The sequence below is a fragment of the Falco biarmicus genome, chromosome 4 (assembly GCF_023638135.1).
Source record: "Falco biarmicus isolate bFalBia1 chromosome 4, bFalBia1.pri, whole genome shotgun sequence".
Classification (NCBI taxonomy): domain Eukaryota; kingdom Metazoa; phylum Chordata; class Aves; order Falconiformes; family Falconidae; genus Falco; species Falco biarmicus.
In genome coordinates, this window is record NC_079291.1 from 23,622,685 (window position 1) to 23,643,395 (window position 20,711).

Below are 20,711 nucleotides of genomic sequence, written 5' to 3' on the forward strand. Positions count from 1 at the left end.
CCTCGAGTATTCCTAGAAGACCACACGAAAATATTAGCAGTGAAGTACCTGGATTACAGAAATAAACCCCTCAAACTGACTGCTTTAGGAGTGGAGTAACTTGGAAACAACAGTCAAAGCACAGGGCCTTTTAAGCCATGTGAGAGAAGGTGAAAAAGTACTTGGAAAATAAAGCAAGAAATCCATATGAAAGACAAAACAGCCCGAAAACAGTTAGATGTGTAAGCACAACAGAGGCACCACATAACTTCAGTTCTGCCAGTTTAACTCTCCCATCAAGGTAAGGCTACCAAATACACCTTAGAAATGCTATTTGATCTAAGTCCACAGAATTTTAAAATATCTTGATTACAAGCTTATATTGTAAAAACATACCATTTTTAGATGGTGCCAATGCAAGCGAAGTTAGAACTCATGACAAAGGACAAAAAACAGAAGAAAAATGACTTATCAATTCAAAATGTGCTTGTACCACACATGACTGAAAGCAAGCCCATGGATGCCTGGAAACTTGGAAGTGTTAACACTCTTTGCCCTCCTTAATAGGATATCAGCACTTTCAAGCTTCTTTTCCAGCCCTCCTACATCAAGCACCACAAGATAGTAGACTTAAGAGCCATTTCTGCTTTCAGTGCCCTATGAATATCACCTGCTGCAAAGAAAGCATCCCCACCTAAAACATACTTCTTTTCACCAGAAAACTAAAATTATACCATACCCAGAAAGGATAGCAGTCCCATAAAACACTTAAAAAGCGCAGCCTCAGTCCCCTGAAAACAGTGGCAGATACTGCTTCCAAAATAGCTCCTAACTAAGGCATACAAAGAAAGACTGCCATTTTAGAGGGGGATGTTCCTTAAGTATCTTATAAAAGATTACTACTTCTCTTCCTGCTTCTTTCATATGATGATTTTTATTTAATAGTAATACTGGAAGAAAGACTGAGTTATCTTTAATTTTGTAATTCAAGTAGAACCTAGAAGTGAGAAAGCTAAGGTATTTAAATTAGTGTCAAGGAAGATCTTGATCCTTGAGTTTCTCCTAAGGGAACGAAGTTTCTGACTGGAGCTCTCTTACACTTCCTGATTATGCTACTACTTTCTTAGTTCTGAAAGAGAAGAGACTCCGAGAAGCAAAACCTTCAAACAATTCAATACCACAGAGAAGGTAAGAGGAGCTAGTCTATCCATCTCTGTTATTCTGGGCAAGAGCAGATGAGGTTTAGACGCTTTGCAAAAAAACAACTAAATATAATTCCTAGCGCTTGTTCAACTGTAAAAGGCCAAAAAAAAAAAAAAAGGGAAAATACCTCTCCTTATTGCAAGAAAACACAAATACTTCTACTGGGTGCTATGAATAACATGAGACTATTTTCTCAGTGCACACTTAAGCTTAACTAAAACAGTAAGTAAAAGCTATCTAGATGGCTAGAAACAGAAACCAGCACTGTGGCACTGAAGAGATTCAGCTGATTTCCATTTAATGTTTTAAGTCCCTAATGGTACGAGTTGGCACAAAATTCACTCAGACAGTCAAAACCTGTGGGTCTGCTTTACACTGTCAATGTCACATGTTTCTATTCTCAACTTCCAAAAATTGTACCCAGGGATTTTATCTATGTCTAATTACCTTTTGATACTACCACTGGAAAAAAAAAAAAAACAAAAAACCACCACACGAAAAAAACCAGAATACAGTTCCTCTATTTGGCATTTTCCTACTTCTACATAAAACACGAGAAAACTTACTCTGCAAAAATCAGTTTTAGGACTGACTGTCCCTCTCAAGTCCCATTGTCCAGAATGCTCACTATTTTACTCTTCGCTCCCACAACATACATGTTTTAACAGGGTGCCTGACCAGGCCATCTTTTGCAGTTTGGTAGTAAAATAAATGAAAACTTTAAACAAAATCAGTTCTTCTCTAGTAAACTTACAGAACACATCTCCACTCAGAAACCACACATTTACGTTTAACCTGCCCTCTGAAACGGATACTGATCCAACGTGAAATCATAAGCTTCTTCAGCTACTCAAATGGGAAGGCAGTTTAAATTATTCAAGATCATATCTTTAATACAGGAGTACAGGACAGTCTAGAAAGCTTACCTGTATGAGTTTCTTTGTTTTTTGGTACATCACTTTGCTTTTTCCAGTACTGGGTCCAGCTGAAATGAAGTGCAGGTGCCTGATCCCCCTTTAGCAGGAATTTTCTTCCATTACATCTGACAGAACTGGACAATTCATGCCTGATTTCACTGGTCAAGTTTTCATCATTTTTGTGAACAGAGAGTTCTTTCTTCTTCTCATTTTTATCTTTTGGAGTATACGCAAGAGAAGACTTCTTACCTACTTTTGTATTTTTACTACGGTGAGAATCACGTCTTTTCTGACACTCCTTTTCTGCTGGGGGTTTATTCCATACAGGCTTCCGTGGATATCTTTTGTTTACGTAATTGTAGCCTTTCTGCTCATCCCCACTACCAACAGGTGCATCGCAGAATGCCTTTCCAACAGATGATTCTGAAGAGTCAGACTGAGTCAAATCCAAAGATGGAACATTTTCAAACAGCTCTGCTTTCTGTTTAGAGCTCACTCTCTTTTCCCGGTCATGTACTTGCTTTCCCTTCTCCCTGAATCCTCTTCCAGATGCATGCATCAGATGTGTTTTCTTTGGCTTAGCTCCTCTGCTATCTGCATTAGGTACCTCCCTGTCACTCTCTGAGGAAAGCAAGTCACTGTATCCTCTAAGAGGTGGTCTTCTCCCAGGTACTACTGCAGCATCTGAAACGCCCGGACCAGCATCAGCAGTACTTTGCCTTATCTTACTTCGAGTACATGTGCTATCGTTTCTTGATCTGTGCCACCTGTGGCTTTGCAAGTTGCGATTCTTCAAACTTTTACTGGCACCAAAATATTGGTGGAACTCTTCAGAATTCCCATATTGACTTTCTGGATTACAAAAGCCATGATGCTTTGTGGAAGAGCTATCAAAATCTATACCTCTTTCAGAGGACAGACTAGGAAATGATAAATTATTTCTATTCTGATTACTGTTAGGATCTTTCCTATCTTTATTCACCCAGTTTAGATCTGTAGGTTGTCTTTCTCCTGAAGTGGAATCAGCAGTATCAGGACTGAAATTCAATGCACCTAAAAATTAAAGAAGTAAAAACACATGTCTAAGACTATTAAACAGTAAACATTTCTTTTCAGCAGAATTACCGTACATGCAAAGACCCAGGAGCTCAATCAACCCCACACTTGACAGAAAAACTGCAACAAGTCTTGAAAAACTAGTTGAATCATACAATGATTTGCAGAGGTTACCTTCTCTTGCCATCTTTACAGAAAGACTGTGATGACCCAGAGTTAAGAATATAAAAACATAAAGAAAAACATTTGAAGCAGCACTGTACAGGCATAACACATGCAATTGTGATAATCAGTGTTTAACGTGCTCAAGTTTTTCCTAGCATGTTCACATACACACATGAACCTGAAGGAGTCCTTTAAATAAAATGTCTACACCCTAAGATTTTAATATTACACAGAACTTTGAATATAAATTAAAATCCATCAGCCAAAGAGTAGCAATAGTAAATGCTTGCATGAACTCTGATCACACTGTTCCACATACAGACATATCAAATGGTAGAGGGACTACCCAGAGCAGCTTTGCAAAAGTACTTTTCTGTTACGAGGCCATCAATATGAACTGTATTTCTACGCAAGAGATCCTCTGTTGTTTTTATGTCTCTAGATAAAAGAAAGAGGTGCACCTTAGAAACCCTATGTGGCTCAATTTCATATCACATTGTGGCAGAGGGGCCTGCCCGCAACAGGAATTATCAGGTGAATGTCAGGGACAGTCTAATGGGTTGTAGCAGATTGTTTTTTTCACAGCAGTGTGAAAAAGAAGAGAGGCTTCTAAAATTTCATGGAGGTAGTACTCATTTCACAGGTTAGGTAGGTTACCTCTGGTGGTAGGGCAGGTGCAGTTTATTCCTGGTTCAGGACAATTCAAAAAAAGAATCAAGCACTTGGGCTATGAACATAAGAGACTCTCCAAAAGCCAAATGCTATCCGAGTCTCTCAGCTACCTATGATTTTAACTTTTCAATAAAGATTGTGGAAATTTACATTTTGAAGGAAAGGACAAACCAGAACACTTCAAATCATTTTAACATTTTTCAGTGAATTTCATTTACTTTCAAATGAAGAAGTTTTTTTAAACCTCCAGGAATGGTTATTACTACTATGAGGGATTTGGTAGCCAAAAAAACCCAACCCCACAACATACAACTTCATGGAAGTGAAGCTTTAAGCTTACAAAAAGTTAGGAATTTAAAATCAAATTTAAGATTGTTCTTAACCACATAACCCAATTTATATTTGTTTTTAAAGAGACAGTTGAAATCACTTTCTTTGCAAAGACAATACATATATATAATTACACATTATTATACTACATTACTTACATTTAATATGTTGAGATATTGTAATACAGTATATGTTCTTAATATAACATAGAATATTGTATTATCATATGCTATGCTATATAACATCACGTATTATTATTATTATACTAGATATAAATGGCAAATACAAAGTGCTTGGGGATTTTTTAAAAACTGTAATACTAACCTGAGTTTCAGACAACTGAAACAGAACATCAGACAGAGGTCTTTCAAAACAGCTGGGGATTGACTTAAAACTCAACCTTAACTCAAGGGGAGGGGCAGCGGCAAGGAGGTGCTGAGCTCTTCTCCCTAGTAGCCAGTGTCAGGACAGGTGGGAACGGCACAAAGTGTCCCTCAGGGGAGGTTCAGACTTGATGAAAAACATTTCTTTACCAAAGAGGGTAGTCAGACACTGGAACAGGCTTCCATGAGGGGTGGCCAATGCCCCACGCCTATCAGCCTCTAAGAAGCATTTGGACAATGCCCTTAATAACATGCTTTAACTTTTGGTCACTCCTAAAGGGGTCAGGCAGCTGACTTGAACACTCTAAGTGCCTTCTAGCTGAACTGTTCTGTTCTATCATTAGGACTGCAGACCCTATATAAAGTATATATAGGTATATAAAGTATATAAAGGTATAAAGTATTAGGCTTATACATATGAAAGAATCTGGACTGCAAGCAGCTTCCCTGGAAATGTTCTGTTTTTCTTAATTCAGCACATGCATCTTGGGTAAAGAACTCAAAATATAAAGTTGTAATTTTTACTTTCTACAACTACACTTACTTTCAGTTTTTCCAGTCTTTTGCCAGTTTGTTTTCTAGCACTAAAGAAAAAAAAAAAAAAAAAAAAAAAGAGGACTACAAACATAGATTGTAGTCCTTTTACATTATAATGTAAACAGCAGTCGCTCAGTATAGATTACCTAAAATGGTTTCACATACTTTGATTTGAAGACAGGATGCGATCCTGTAATTACATACAAACCTTATTTGAAGCAACCCATTTTATTAGTTGGTTTAAGATTTATTTTGTGCACTCTAAAATTTAAAGTTTGATGGATAGATATAACAAGGTAAACCAAATGGCTTCTTAATATTATAAAGACATGTTTTTCAAAAAACACATAGCTTGCCTCTAAAAAAAGTGTATTCTGTTATTAAAGACCATTGTTTCTTTGGTTATGAGATGTGGTACATAAAATGCATGCATGAATTACAAATTGCTGCAGAGGGCTTTCAAATGAATGCTGTAAATAAGCTTGATTAAGTATGCTTTGTAGATCAGTACAATATACTATCTTATACTGACACAGAAAAACATGCTGGACATGGCTTTAAAATGCTGGCTTTCTAAAATACGCTTTTGAGTATGGCCTCCAAGAAGCATAACCAGGACTTGACATTTAGCCGTGCAAGTGGTATCTTTTACATCACTTTCCAAATAATCTATTAAGTTTGAAGAAACAGATGGGAAACCAGGACTCAGATATTTAAAAGCACCTCCAAAATATGAATAATTCATTAGGACTTTATATATCACCCATGAATAGGATTCCTATTCTTACTGTCAGCTTTTACATTACAAAAAAAATTCCAAAGTGGTAAATTCTACTAAAACTGTTTTCTGCCTGGCAAGACAAGAAACAGTAAAATACATACACAAGTCTAATAATCAGCAGCTAACACTGGTTCATGTTTCCTCAGACATGTTTTTACCTGTACATACACAAAAATCCCAAGAAAAAGTGAATGGCCAAAGCTAGATTCTAGTCTGTACTTCTATAAAATAAAAAAAATCACAACACCTTTAGAAGCAACCAAAGGTTGCATTGCAGATTTTAATATCCCTAAGATGCTGAATGTGAATTAAACCCAAGCATATGAAACTCACATGGTTTCATGCCTGCCTTGCCATAACAGTACACCACTTCAGCATTCACTGCAGACAGAGCCAAAATGCCCCAGAAAAGTTGGGTAGTCTGCATGAACTATCCTTCAGAAAAATTATTTGATAAGGACACTTTTAAGAACATGAAGAAAACTAGTACATACATGCCTCATTTTAAAAAGCACAAGCTCTACTTCAAAAACAGAGTTTACTTTGGGGACCACTACCCCAAATTTAATAACTTCAATGCTTTTTTGATAAAGACAATAATGACATTTGAAGGTGCCACTTAAAGACATCATGAGTAAGTGACATTTCTTAGCATAGTTTCAGCAAGCTACATCCAATTAGATTTTGAAGAGCCATTAAAAAATGTACTTCAATTAGGCAGATACTGCATGAAGTTGATAATTAAGAATAAAAGTTAAAAAAAAAGTATTTAAGGAATCCACCCAGAAAAATATATGAGCACAGGAGTCCACAATAAATGTCAGAGGTTGTACTTCTTTATCCTTAAATGAATTCAACTCTATCTCCCAGATAGAAGGAACTCCAATTTTCCTTCTGAAACTTCAGATCAATACAAAACTAGAACTAAATAAACAACATTGATTAGTCCTTCTGACTGGACAAGCACTTTTTTTAATTGACCACTTCTTATTGAGATACTCAAATTCAACCAAAAATAGTGTCACCTTGAGCAGTGTGTGCAATTCTGGGCTCCACAATACCAGAAGGACATAAAACTATTAGAATGTGTCCTAAGGAGGGCAACAAAGACGGTGGACGTGACTTATGAGGAGCAGCTGAGAATACTGGCTTTGTTCAGCTTCAAGAAGACTGAGGAGTGACCTCCTTGCTGTCTACAGCTTCCTCACAAGGGGGAGCAGAGAGAAGGGCTGGCATCTTCTCCCTGGTGGCCAGTGACAGGACCCGAGGGAATGGCTTAAAGCTGTGTCAAGGGAAGTTCAGATTGGGTAGTATTAGGAAAAAGTTCTTCAATGAAAGGGTGGTCAAGCACTGCAAAAAGCTTCTCAGGGAAGTGGCCATGGCCCCAAGACGTTCAATGTTCAAGAAGCATTTGGATAATGCTCTTCGGTATGTGGTGTAATTTTTAGGTTGCCCTGTGTGGAGTCAGGAGTTGGATTCAATAACTCTTCCGAGTCCCTTCCAACTCAGCATACTCTATTTGTTCAGTTTATATACTGGCTCCCAATAAAAGACAAAGGTAATTGCAGGACAAATGTCTTCAGCTTTAAAGCAATTCACATAACCTGTTCTTTCACCTAAAGACAGATGACAGTACAGAGTGCATACACAACAATGTAATTGTGTCAGCACTGCCCATAGCCAGACAAGAGATGGTCCAGCCAGCTGAATGCAAAGCACAAGTTACAGGGAAGACACTTCCTGCAGGTCTTAATACAGGTACCTGTATTACACCATACCACAAAAAAAACCAGGAACGGTGCATTATGAAAACCTGAGGCTCTCCCCATAGCATTGAAAGCTTTAAACCTCTTCCTCAAGAACACCAAGCTTGATCTTTTCTGTCTTCTCTGACCATTTTATATATTCCCCTGCAGTGGCCCACCATTTCCAGAGATAACACAGATTTACAAAAGGTTGGATTGCTTCCTAAACAGAAGCTACACTGTTTCAGGCTCAAGCAGTGCAATCCACTTACATGCAAACCAATCTGCCTGCCCAAATATTGTTTATTCCAACTGTAATAGCTCATCTAATAAAAGCTATGCTTCCTTCCCACAACTCTTGCCAAAAACTGTTAGAGAAAGATTAACACACAAAATCATCATTACCATAGAATCACAGAATGGCTGAGGCTGGAAGTGACCTCTTGAGATCTACTCCAAATACCCTGCTCAAACAGGGTTAGCTAGATCGAGGTGCCCATGACTGTGGTCAGCTGTGTTTTGAGGATCTCCAAGACCTGAGGCGCCATGACCTCTCCTGAGCAACCTGTTCCAGTACATGACCATCCTCACAGTAAGCAGGCTTGTTCTTCTGTTCATTTCATGTGTTTTAATTTGTACCTGTTGCTCCTTGTCCTTCCACTTAATACCCCTAAGAAGGATCTGGCCCCATATTCTTTACCCCCTCCCATCAGGTCCTTGTACACAGCACTAAGATCACTCTGAGTCTTCTCTCCAGACTGAAGAGTTCCAGCTCTCTCAGCCACTGCTCACATGAGGGATGCTCCAGTCCCTTAATAATCTTCACGGTCCTTTGCTGAATTCACTCACTAATACTAATGTCCTCCCCGTACAGGGGAGCCCAGAATCGGACACAGCATTCCAGGCATGGCCTCACCAGTGCTGAGCAGAGGGAAATGTGCATATCCCTTGACAAACTGACAACACTCCTAACATACTCTAGGATACTGTTGGCCTTCCTTAAAGAGGGGGCACATTGCCGATTCATGGTCTGCTCATAGTCCACCAAGGACTCCAAGGTCACTGTCTGCAGAGCTGCTTTCCAGCTAGTCAGAGCCCTGTGTGTATTGGTGCACAGGGCTTTGGTTTTGTCCTTTTATGCTACCGCCCAAATTCAGTGCGTCCACATTTTGAACAGAATGTTAATTTTCAGCTAGCCCATTTCAAGATGGTATAGGAGAAATATAAAAGCAGGGAAGAAATACAACTTCATAAGTACGTTCATCATCCAAACAGAATACCTACTACAGAATGGATTTTGCATAAGGAGAATAAACATAAGGTTTCACTTTCCTGTTCACCCTTACAATGGGCTACTCACAGCTTTATAGCAGCTCCCCGATATCTTCAGTTTAATGATGCACTGTACCGTGTATAACGACCCAGCTGTCATTGTGAAGACAAAAAAACCCAAAAACACATCCAACAGTAATTACAGCAACTGATGGAAAAAATAAAATCTATTAATGCCTATTAAATACAAATACCACCTGTCCCTTCCATGTGCATAGGACTGGAAACTAGTATATCAATGTGAATAATCATTCTACGATGACCTTGTTTCTTATATTTTTCCCCTTTGTCTCTTACACTCGTTCCCTGGGTCTCAATAATCATTCACTATTGGCAAAATATCCTGGATGGTCTGCAAATCTGCCATGACCCCAAACTGTCATTCTTCAGCCTCAACCATTTCCCCAATCTACCCCGAGAGCAAAAATCTCTTCCATATTTAAGCTCTCAAAAGCATATGCTTGCTCTGTCCACAAAGGTGCAAGGCAAAAGCCAGTTCCCATCCTAATACTGCACAAGCACAGTTCAAAGGTTGCCTATGAGACAGTTCTTCCTAACATAGCATGTATTACCATAACAAGGAATGAACTCCAGAACTTAACGCCATGTGACAATATTCATATTAGCTTAAGTGTTATAAAGCAAATGTAGAAATGGTGTACCATCCAGACTGATCTACTGCTTTTCAGTAAAACTGTTTCTAGCTCAGTATATTTATTTCTTTATTGCAGTAAACACAGACAGTACAAAAGGTTTCAGGACCAGAGCTGACTTGCAGCCTGACAGCATGGAAGATAAAGAGACAAGAAGACTTTGGCCTGCACCAGCTTCTCTTTACTGTAACTGTCAGCCTCTGCTCTCTGAACCATGTCCCAGGCCATTTCACTTCCCACAAGGCAGCTGCGGACCCATTTTCATCCCATCAAAAAATGAACTCCAATAACTTTTCCATCACGATAGCCAGACTACCAAGAACATAGAAGAGATAGGGAATGCTATTTATGACACAGGCTAACGACAATCTTAATCTGAATTAACAACAGGGTGCTGCAAAAGCAGAGATTCATACTTTTTTCTTCACACCAGCCACAAACATCCCGGATTCCTTCTGGCAGAAACCTGATGACTCTATGAACAACAAGACGAGTCAGCTCACCAAGTGACCCCAAAGCAACAGATTACCTGAGAAGTCTACCCAGACTGCAAGAAAATCAACAGACACGATGAAAACGCTAAATAATCACGAGTGACTCTGGGCAACAGTGATTTCTATTACCTGCTCGAGACGATTACATAAGGGTCCTTCTATCATGACGTGCCCTTAACACACGGTAAATCATTAAACGTGAGGCTGGAATTCGGGCCGTGAGAGGCTGTCCCCGCTGCTCCGCCACAGCCACACCCAGTGAAGCCCAAGTTAACCTGAACCCGCAGCCCAAGGGCCAGCAAAAGCCGACGGACGAACACAAGCCCTTCCCCACCCTGCGGCGCTCCCGGCGGGGGCCCTCGGCCGCCCTCCCCCGCTGCAGGCAGCCCCCGGCGCGGCCCGGGCGCCGCGGCACCCCCTGCTGCCCGGGACCCCTCCGCTGGGTGTCCGCGGCAGGCATGGGCAGGAAGCTGTAAGTTTTCCAGAACCGAGCCGGCTCTCTGTACCGATTCTGCCGTTCGTTTCTCACAGACTGGAAGTCCGCGCCCCCCTCCTCAGGTCGAGCCCCCCCGCACGCAGGCCGCTCTGCGCTCCGCGGGCGCCGCGAAGTTGCGGCGGGAGGCGGCAACAGGTGCTGCCGCAGCCCGCGCCCCTCGCCACGCCAGCCCCCGGACGCGGCCCGGCCCGGCAGCGGCGCCGCGAGCCACCACCGCCCCTCCTCCTCCTCCTCCTCCTCTCCCCCCCTCACCCCCGCGCCGCCGGCCCCCGGCTGCCCCCGGAGCGGAGCGGGGCACAGCAGCCACGCTTACCCGCCCCGGGTCGCGCCTCCGCCATGCCACCGCAACGCCCCCCCACGCCGAGGGGCGGCTTCCGGGACGGCGCGCGTGCGCACGGCGCGCACCTACGGCGCCCCCCTCAGAGGGGCGCGGGAACCGCGCGCAGGCGCAGCGGGGAGCAGCGGGCGGGCGGCCGAGCAGGGGCGGGAACGAGGCCGGGGGGCGGGGCTGGGGCGGGCACCGCCCGAAGGCGCGGGAAAACGGGAGCCGGGCCTGGTGCTGCAAAGGCGGGAAGACGGGGGCGTGCCCGCGGCACAAGGACCGTCAGCGGGCCGCCTGCCTGCCGCGGCCCTGCCCCGAAACGGGGTTTACTGCACCGCCTGCACCGCTAAGCCCAGCAAACCGGGCCGAGGGCGGGAGCGTGGGTACAGGGCAGTGCACCGCGCTGGCATGGTGTGCGTAAAGGGTGCTTTTCTCTGGGCACAGGGTAGCATGCAGGGATGTGTCGCCAGGCTGTCCACTGCATCCTGCATGCACTGCTCTAGGGAGGTGGCAGAGCCACACGTTTGTCACCCCAAATGAGTGCTGGAACTTAAGGTTCTTTGGGAATGCCCACATGACCCCCGCACTACAGCTGGTGCTGCAGACAAATCTCTCGTCATGCCCCAGCCCCAAGTGCTCTGCAGAACAGAATGTGTCATCATGCTGCGGGTCTCAGCACCAGTGTGTAGCCGTTGTATGATTCACACCTCCCCGCAGAGGTTTGTAGCGTCATGGTTACAGGACATCCACAGACCGTTTCTGTGCTTTCAGTGCTGCACCGTAGCTCGAGAGTCCCTTCAGAGCTGCTGATCTTTCCAGGCGCTGCAGAGCAAGTCCACAGTTCCATAGCAACTGCAGCTCTGAAGAGCAGCACCGCTACACACAGTCTCTGCATTCTGCCCTCCACACCCTCCCGGTGAAATTCTCGGGTCAAAGTTCCATTTACTGCATAGTTCTTCCCCTCATAGCTGGCAAAGTTCACAGCTCTGAAGCCCTTAAAGAACGGGTGGGCTTACCGCAGAAACACTAGCTGTTAAAACACGCCCCAGGCTCCTGCCACTGCCGCAAAGGAAGCTTTGCAAACCAGTATGGCAACAGCCTCAGGAGGATGCTACGTGTTTTGCCAGGGATGTTGAGCGTTGCTTGAAGTGCTTCGCTGTATGTAAACGCTGTAACCACCTGAGGCTGCAAAGAAATGTTCTGTGTGGTAATGGCATCCTTTCAGAGGCCATGCATGGGTTTCCCGCTGCTGTCAAGAAACTTGCAACAGGCCTCTGGTTCCCAGAAGTCTCTGTTACTCCTGTGGAGATGTGACCGTAACATTCACAGCGAACTGCTACAAATTTTGAATGCTGCTTTACATGAACACCACAGCACTACTTCAGTAGCAGTAGTAGCCCGTAGTAGTGAGTAGTAGCCACTCTTTTTTGATACCACCAAAAAACCAGTTTGTGGTATGGAAAGCACTATATATATTTGCACCTATATGTGCTGCTGCTGCACAAATGCCAATGGTTAGGTCTATACAGTTTTTCCTTTGTTCTCCCTTTCTCCCTTTTTATCTAAACAGGTCTGCTCCCCCCCCCCCCCCCCCCCCTTTCTTGCCTTAGATTTGCACTGGGCCAATGCCATCCACTCCTGATAGCCTAACTTAATTGTCCGGCATTTCCATACAGGCACATGATTTTATTCTCTTCTTTAGTTTGGCCAAAACAGTATTTTTATCTTTTCCTCTTCATTCATCCTTTTCAGTGCAGGGATAGGGGCAAGAATCTCTCCACTACATCGTATGCCCTCCTTAAAACACAAGTTTTGTTTCTACTTTGTCATGTTTGAACATTCGTCTCCGCATCCTTTTGCCATTTATCACTCATTTCTTTCCTCAGTGCTGCTTTGTTCCACCTGACCTGTACGACTGTCTGGAAGCAGCAGAGACAGACTGCTCCACACGGAAAGTAAAGCTGGGAGCTGAGAGTCAGCAAATTCCACAACACCCAAGCAAGAAGAGCAGACCAGGTTCACCAGCACTTCAGGCAACATGCAGGTCACCAGGCAAGCCTGCAGTAGTGACAGGGCAGCTCAAGCCAGTGGATAAGGATCAGAGAGGGTAGGCACAAGCACACCTGCAATGTAGTTCAGGCAGGCACTGGGGATGAGAGCATGACTTTTAAAGCAGCATGGGAAAGAATGAGGGGCAGGCACCCACTGGGGCTTCTCAAGGTCTGACAGCTGCTTATAAAAGTTGGCGCTGAGCCTACCCAGCCAAACCCCCAGGGTGGTGGGAAGGGACCTGGGGAAGATGTACTCAGAGCCCTTACAGTCACAGATCTCTCCTATATGCAGCAGGGATGCTGGTAAACAGCCTTGCCTTCAAGAGAGAGGGGAGACGAGGCAGGGAAGCAGATGGAAGGGAATCCATACCATAACTGCAAGTGCCAGCATGCCAAGAACTGCTAGTAGAAACATATTCACTCCAGGACTGGCATCATGGTACAGTCATTTTTAAGGACCAGTCAGCCCATGGTGGGGTCAGTGACTGCTCAGAAGATGCCTTGGCATGAAGAAAGCAAGGCTGCCATGATGCTAAGATTCTGGTGAGGAGGCAAAATGGACTGCAGCCAACCAACTGCAAATCTAGATGTTCAGCATGAGTCTCCTGCATACACATAGTACCCTTTTGTGCAAAGGATTTCCTAGGTTCCTGGGTTTTAAGGAAGCTGTCCCTACGTGTTTCCAAATGCCGTTGGAGTTAGTCTCTGCAGCCAGAAGCCGTAGTTTCACATGGTGCTGTGTACCCCTCCAGAAGGCAAGGGAAGGAGTTAGAAGGTGCTGTGGGCACAGTCCATTGCAGCACACAGTGATGTGCTTTCTCTTTTGTCCTTTCCTTCCTTACATAAAGCTCTTATGTATGTCTTTATGTAAAGCAAAAAAAAAAAAAAAAGTCCACCAATATGTGCTTGCATTAAAAAAAAAAAAAGGAACTACCTAAAAATGAAGAAGGTTGTTAAAACCAGAAGGGCAGCTGAAGTAATTATGTCTTTGAGGATTATGTGGAGACTGTAAGGATACCACACCGGAGGCTCAGGGCAAATGTATTTAACAAGAAAAAGGAACCTGCCATGGTTAAGCAGTAGGGACAAGGCAGCCTGTTGCAGCAGGTGGCTTTGCAGAAACATCCTTCCAAAGGCTAAATTTGGGCCTAAAATTGAAAATAGAATTCAAACTTGTGACAGATAAAAAGTAAACCACACCATGAGACAGGCCAAAAGAGTTTGAGGAACAACTTGCATAAGGGATAGAATCTAATAATAAATGCCTTTCTGAACACTTCAGGCTCTGGAAGCCTGCCAGACAGTCTGCAGCACCAGGAAAATTAAGAGAAATCTTAAAGGAGCATGCAGAGAAAATAAAATCTAAATGAATTCTTCACATCTCTGTAGAGCTGGATGAGATTCCCAAGCCAGCTCTTGTTCTTTATGGGGGGACTGACCAGGGGGTGTGTCTTGAAAGAGTCAGCATGGAACATACAGGTTTATGGAACACACAGGCAAAATTAATAGCAACAAATCACAAGGACCAGATGGAATATAACCAGCAATTCTAAAAGAATTCAGGGGTGAACTACAAACTTTCCTCTACAACCTCTAGTATAAAATTGCTTTTGTAGCAGGGAACAGGTATGTGTTAGCTGTAATGTCCATTTTTTTAAAAGGATGCCATAAGAAATCTAGAAAAGTACACGACTCATATCTTTAGCAAGCAATTTAATGCAAACTGTAAGGTAGGTTAGAATTAGTGAGCATATGCATAAAGATGCTGTAATAGCAATGAGTCAAAATGGCTTTTCTAAAGGGAATAACTGCCTCACAATCCTACTGAAATGTGTATGAGTCAACAAGCTTGTGGCTAAGGGAAACAGACCCTGGAATCCTGACCATGGATTTCTGGAAGGTATTTGCAGATGTCGCTCATCAAAAGCTCTTAAAAGTTACCCTGCCAAGAAATAAAGAATTGCAGGGGTTCATAACTGGTTGACAGACAGGAAAAAAGACAGTAACAGCCAATAGTCCATTTTCACAGTAAAAAGAGGTCACCCATAGAGTCCCACAAGGATGTGTTCTGGAACTTGATCCGTGCAACTTATTTCTCAAGGATCTGGTAATGGCAGTATCAGTGTGTGTTAATGGTACAATTTCATCTAGGGAAATACAGGAAACGGCAGGCTGAGAAGAACTGCAAGCTGAAGAGTCTTGAGATACTGTGTGTACAGGCAAAGAATGGCAGATGGAATTTAGGGAAGCTCAATGTAAAGTAGTGCATATAGAAAGAAACCATCTTATGTTCACACTTGAAATGAAGAACCATGGTCTGCTGCATATGTTATAATGGGTAGTTGTATGAAAATTTCTTGTCTGTGCCCAGTAGTGTGAAAGAAAGCAAATCAATTACTAAACATTGCTAAGAAATGTAAAAGCAGTAAAGAATGAAACAGAGAAAACATTGAGACAATGTATAAATTGATAAAGACATGATAGCTGTAACGGAATGGCTAGTCTGGATTGAAGAATGTAAGTGTCCATCCCAAAGGACCACACCAGAAAATTAAAGCTATGGGTGCATCAATAGACCTTACTCACCCTGACCAGCCTCACCTGGGGCTTCTACCCACATGCTCTGCCCCATGGGACCAGGAGTTCCATTTCACTTCGGAACTGAGTCCCGAACTCTTGCCTGAGCTACATCATAGGTGTGCCACAGGTATACTTATATCCACTTTTGTCTCCTATTGCTTGTTCTGTCTTCTGGATTTCAGCATTGATCTCAGATCCAACTTACCACCTTGCCTTTGTCTGACAATCACTGCACATTGATGCAAGTGTGTTATCGTCACCAACCCTGCTTCGGTACTGTAGGGCTGTACCATGAGTGCTGAGGTCACTGCTTCCCTGCCCTTGCCTGTTCTATGGTCAGTCCTGGCTTGTCTCAGGCTGTGCAGGTGATAACCCCAGTGGCTCCCTGAAGCTCCAAACCCTGGCCAGGAACCAAGAGAGAGGTCACAGCACTGCAGGATTCTTTAACATCCTCCGTGGTCAGAGTGACCCCTGCCCCAGCTTCGCCAAATCCCCTTCAGTGGGCATCAGCTGGGGTTTCAGGGGATTCACAGCTAAACTTTACAGCCAAGGCAATAAATACTAGATGATCTACAGTCATAATCTTCTGGCTTTCAGGGTGGCCCTCAACTGAGTCACCTCTGTAAGAAACAACTGCTTTCCAGAACCCTGAAGCCTTACTCATTGATTTGCTTTGGTGTCTCTGGGGAGCATTGACATGCAGCTGTGCCTGCCAGCTCCAGCAGAAAAGCCAGGTGGCTGCTGACTAGACAATCCCATTTATGCATTGTCTATGGAAAATTGGCTGGGAAGAATATGCCTACTACAGATTACTGCCTACACACAGTTATTCCTTTGGTGAGGAGGTGATGGGCAATGCAAGAGGTTGGAGTAATTTGTGTAATGGTTTCTTTCTGCTACTCCTTGCTTCTTACCCATTTTTCCCTGCTCTGGTGTGGCCCACCACAATCCCCTTCAGGGGTGTACCTCTACATGTATAGAGCACCTCTTTTCAGGAGCTCATCTCCTTCTGTTTCCTTCATTTCTCCTTTCATGTCTCCTCTGCTTCTTCTCAGGGTCTTTTCCTCTTTTTCTCCATAAGTGGCTGCTGCTGTCTCTTGAGTACGTGTGAGCTGGGGTGCTATATGCTCCTCTGAAGTTTTGGGCTTACATTGATTTCAAACATATTTAGTACTGACTGGCACAGGAGAATACAGTCTTCTCCTGTACGTCACCTCTAACCTGCCGCTAAAGCCCTGCAATTTATGTCCAGCCTGCTGCGTTACAGAAGCACGGCCTCCTCATTAACTGGCAATTGGGTTTCTTGTATTACCCATGCAAGAAAAGAATACCCAGGTCCTGAGGCCAAAAGTCCACCCCAGGATCTTCTCCAGGCTGTATTCCCCATTTCAGCACCCCACCTGGGTTGGTCTGGACTCCTATATTTCTGGTTTCATACTGCATGAGGCACCACAGCACAGCCTCAGCCCAACACTACTACACCACTGCAGCTCTGTCTTGCCAGGTGCCAAGACTGTACCTCTACCTCAGCCTCTGCTACTCACCCCTCTGTGCTCCCAGACAAATACAGCGATCCTGTGGATGTCTGTAAGGAGGTAGAAAACACTACCATCCCATTACTCACAACTGCCACATTGACCTGGCACCAGGAAAGGTGACACCCTTCAGGTACATCTTTGGCTTATAGCACCCTGAATTAGCAGCCTGCAAGGAAGACATCAAGGACTGTCTGGCATGTAGGTTTATCCACCCCTCCCATGTCACTGCTGGGGCCTCTTTTTTTTTTTCTCCTCTTCTTAAAAAAGTCTCTCTGTGTGTCACAGCACTCAAAACTAGCTGGCTACAACAAGGCTTTTACCACCCCATACCAAATTGGCTTCGATAAGTAGTTCCTGTGCCTTGCCCCAGCACAGCCACCAATCCCCCACAAGGTTTCAACAGTTCATCTACCGTCTGTGCTATTTCTACATACTCTTCAGGCCAGTCCACCCTGCTTCTTGCCTCTGCTGCACTCTTCTCCTTGTTTCTCCTACATCCAGGGCACTCTCTCTGCTCTTTCCAGGTCTCTCTTCATCTAGCACTCTTCTTCCCTCCCCCTTAGAGCTATTTAACTACTTAGTGGGAACCAGCCACAGCTGCACATTACCCACGTCAGCCAAACCACTGCCCCTGAAGCCAGCCCACAGCTGTATATTATCAATGTCAATTAACCCAGCTTCATTCCTCTACAATTCCTCTACAATTTCCCCTTTTTTCTTTTTTTTCTTTTTCTTCTTAACATTTTGTATCTTATGTATTTAACAATCATCACAACCTTTTTACAAATAAACTTTTCATACAGTCCAGACAACTTGTCCCTGAACTCTTTTTTTCTTCTTAACAGTTCATGCCTTATGTATTTGACAATCATCGCAACTTTTTCACAAATAAACTTCTCATGTAGTCCAGACAATTTGTCCCTGAACTCATACACATATTCTTTCTTCACTTTTATCTTGGGCTTTTCAGCTTCTGTAGGCTGATCACCTTTCTTCTCATCTGCTTTCTTGACATCTGGGCTTTTGTTTTCTTCAGAGGAGGGTTCTGATAAGCTTATAGTACCTCATCCTTTCACCTCCTGGGCCACATCGGACAGTAACCTGAGTGAGCTTGCAGCAGCAGCAGATCTAGAATACAGCACTAACACATCATCCCATGTCCTGAAAAACTTCTTAACATCCTTGTGGTCGCCCATTTCTTCTACAAGTGGAGACATCAACGAGCACAGAAACACCGGCAAGAATACCACCAGGCCGAGCAGCAGCAGCAATGGCAGGAGCCGTCCGCAGCACCGCACTGCTCCCGCACCTTCACCCGGCACAGCCATCACTGCTGTTGCTGCTCATTACACTCAGTCTCATAATCTGAAGGTCATGAGTTCAGTCTTCACACGGGGCACCAGTTGTCACAGCACTCTCAAAACTAGCCGGCTGCAACAAGGCTTTTATCTGTGCAGATTGCAGTGGGCTGAACGGCACCACAGTAAAGGACTAGCACCCTATGCCTCTTGCCTTGGAGTTCTGTGAATGTCTGCAGGGAACTGGCTGGTTCACAAATCTAGACCTGTGAGAAGCCTGGCAGGAGAAGGAATGGAAAACTGCTTTTCATACCACATACAGCCACTAAGAGTATGTTCTGATGCCATCTGCTCTCTGCAATGCTCCGGCCAACTTCCAGCATATTGTAAATGACGTTGTGAAGGACCCACTTCCCTACTACATAGCAGCACGTCCAGATGACACCTTTGATATTCTGCAGCACTTAAGCGGTATATGTAGACCATGTCTGGGAGGTCTTGAGTTTCCTCTGGCAGCACAGAGTTCTATGCCAAACTCGAGAAACGGTCCTTTGACCAGCAGAGGGTGGAGTTACTGAGGGCCCGACATCTTGTGGGCGGACAGCAAAAAAGGTGAAGGCAGTGCAAAAGATCTTAGGATTTGGTAACATCTATTGACAATTCATGAAGGGTTTGTTTGCTAGTACTGTGGTTCCTACAGGAGCACTCGCCTGAAGTAGGCTTGCTTTCGATGGATGTCTGTAGCACAAATGGCTTTTGAGAAAATGAAATGGGCATTCACCCACCCTACCCAGATCCCAGCTGCCCTTAAGTTGCAGAAGTAGATGCCTCAAACCAAGCCACAGTGACCATCCTCTCCCAGAAAGTCGGCCTTGCAAAGAAGCACCACCCTTTTTTCTCTTAGCATCTCCTCCCTGTTGATAAGAATCAGAGATAATTCTTATCTCTTATCCAGATTAGAATCTGGATAAGGACTGTCTTGTCAACCAAAGCTATCTTTGAGGAATGGCAGCGGTTCCTTGAGAGGGCAAAAAACCCCAACAGTGTTGCTGACCAACTATCAACATGGAATAGTATCAATGGGTGAAGTGTTTCTGCTTCCATCTTGCCTCCTTTACATGTTTTCCCTTCACTTTCACATTATGTCCAGGAAAGCAGAACAGCAAGGCAGATGCATTGTCATGGAAAGAAGATTCAGATTCAGAGGCAAAGCTTCTGCATGCACCCCAACCCTGTTTCTCCAAGGCATTTCATTACATCTATGGCAGAGGATGAATTCACTGCAGAATTTTTCCTGGCCACTGGAAGTAGCCTGAACTTAACACAGCATCTCAATGGCACGACTGCCCTCAGCCTGCAAGAACGGGATGGTTGTCAGTGCCACGGCAGGCAGCTGTACATCCTACGGGGCCCACTGCAGACACAAGTCTTCTGCCGGTGCCATCATCTTCCTGCTCCCAGACACAGGGACTGCTGGATGATGCAGTACCTGATTACTTGGTGGCCCACAGGACAGGGAGATGTGGCTGACTATGTCCAGGCCCACAACAGCTGTGTTTGCACCAGAAGATCACAGGTTCTCTTAACAGCTCCCCCCTGCTGTCAAATAGCCTTGGCTGTCTGTGTGTATGGATTTAATAGCAGACCTGCCCCCCTTAGAGTGGAATGCAGTGGTCGTAGTGGCTGTGGACCTGTTCACCAACGTAGTTTACTCGATACCCCTCAGAGAGTTGCCCATAACCTCACAGACAGCCTTGCCTTTCTATAGCTCATTTTATGATGCCAAGGCCTTCCAGACAGCATAATTAGTGAGCAAGGGATCTGTTTAACAGCCAGATTTTTAAAGGACCTTATGGGCCTTCCCCAAGTGCAAACCCACCTCTCCTTCTTGTACCATCTCCCAGACAAGTCGTCAGACTTAACATCAATCAAATCCTGGACCAGTGCCTCCAGTGTTACAGTACCTTTCTCCAAAGGTGAGAGGCTCACCAGCTTCCTATTGGTAGCATTTGCCCATGCTAACAGCATCTATGTGTTTACACAGCAGACCCCACGCTTTGCTTGCTTTGGTTTCCCACTGTGAAGTCATCCAGCCACGCCAGCTGCTTGATGCTTACTTGCAAGTTGGAGATCTGTTCACACAGCTCCAACACAGTCCTACCCCCCCGCTCATAACTCA

At 44.3% G+C, this 20,711-nt stretch overlaps 1 protein-coding gene across 3 annotated transcripts in view; it reads right to left on the reverse strand.

The window, feature by feature from the left end:
- The window catches only part of NFX1 (nuclear transcription factor, X-box binding 1), a 75,286-nt gene extending 64,106 nt beyond the window's left edge, over positions 1 to 11,180 (reverse strand). For all 3 annotated transcript variants that reach the window (XR_008821336.1, XM_056335421.1, XM_056335422.1), the window contains exons 1-2: positions 11,057 to 11,180; positions 2,109 to 3,152 (exon numbers count right to left, since the gene is read on the reverse strand). Coding sequence is in view for 2 of the 3 variants with exons in the window: in XM_056335421.1 (XP_056191396.1) it covers positions 2,109 to 3,152; positions 11,057 to 11,081 (1,069 nt within the window). In the remaining variant the exon portion in view is untranslated. The remainder of the gene's footprint in view (positions 1 to 2,108; positions 3,153 to 11,056) is intronic.
- Between the last annotated feature and the right edge of the window lie 9,531 nt (positions 11,181 to 20,711).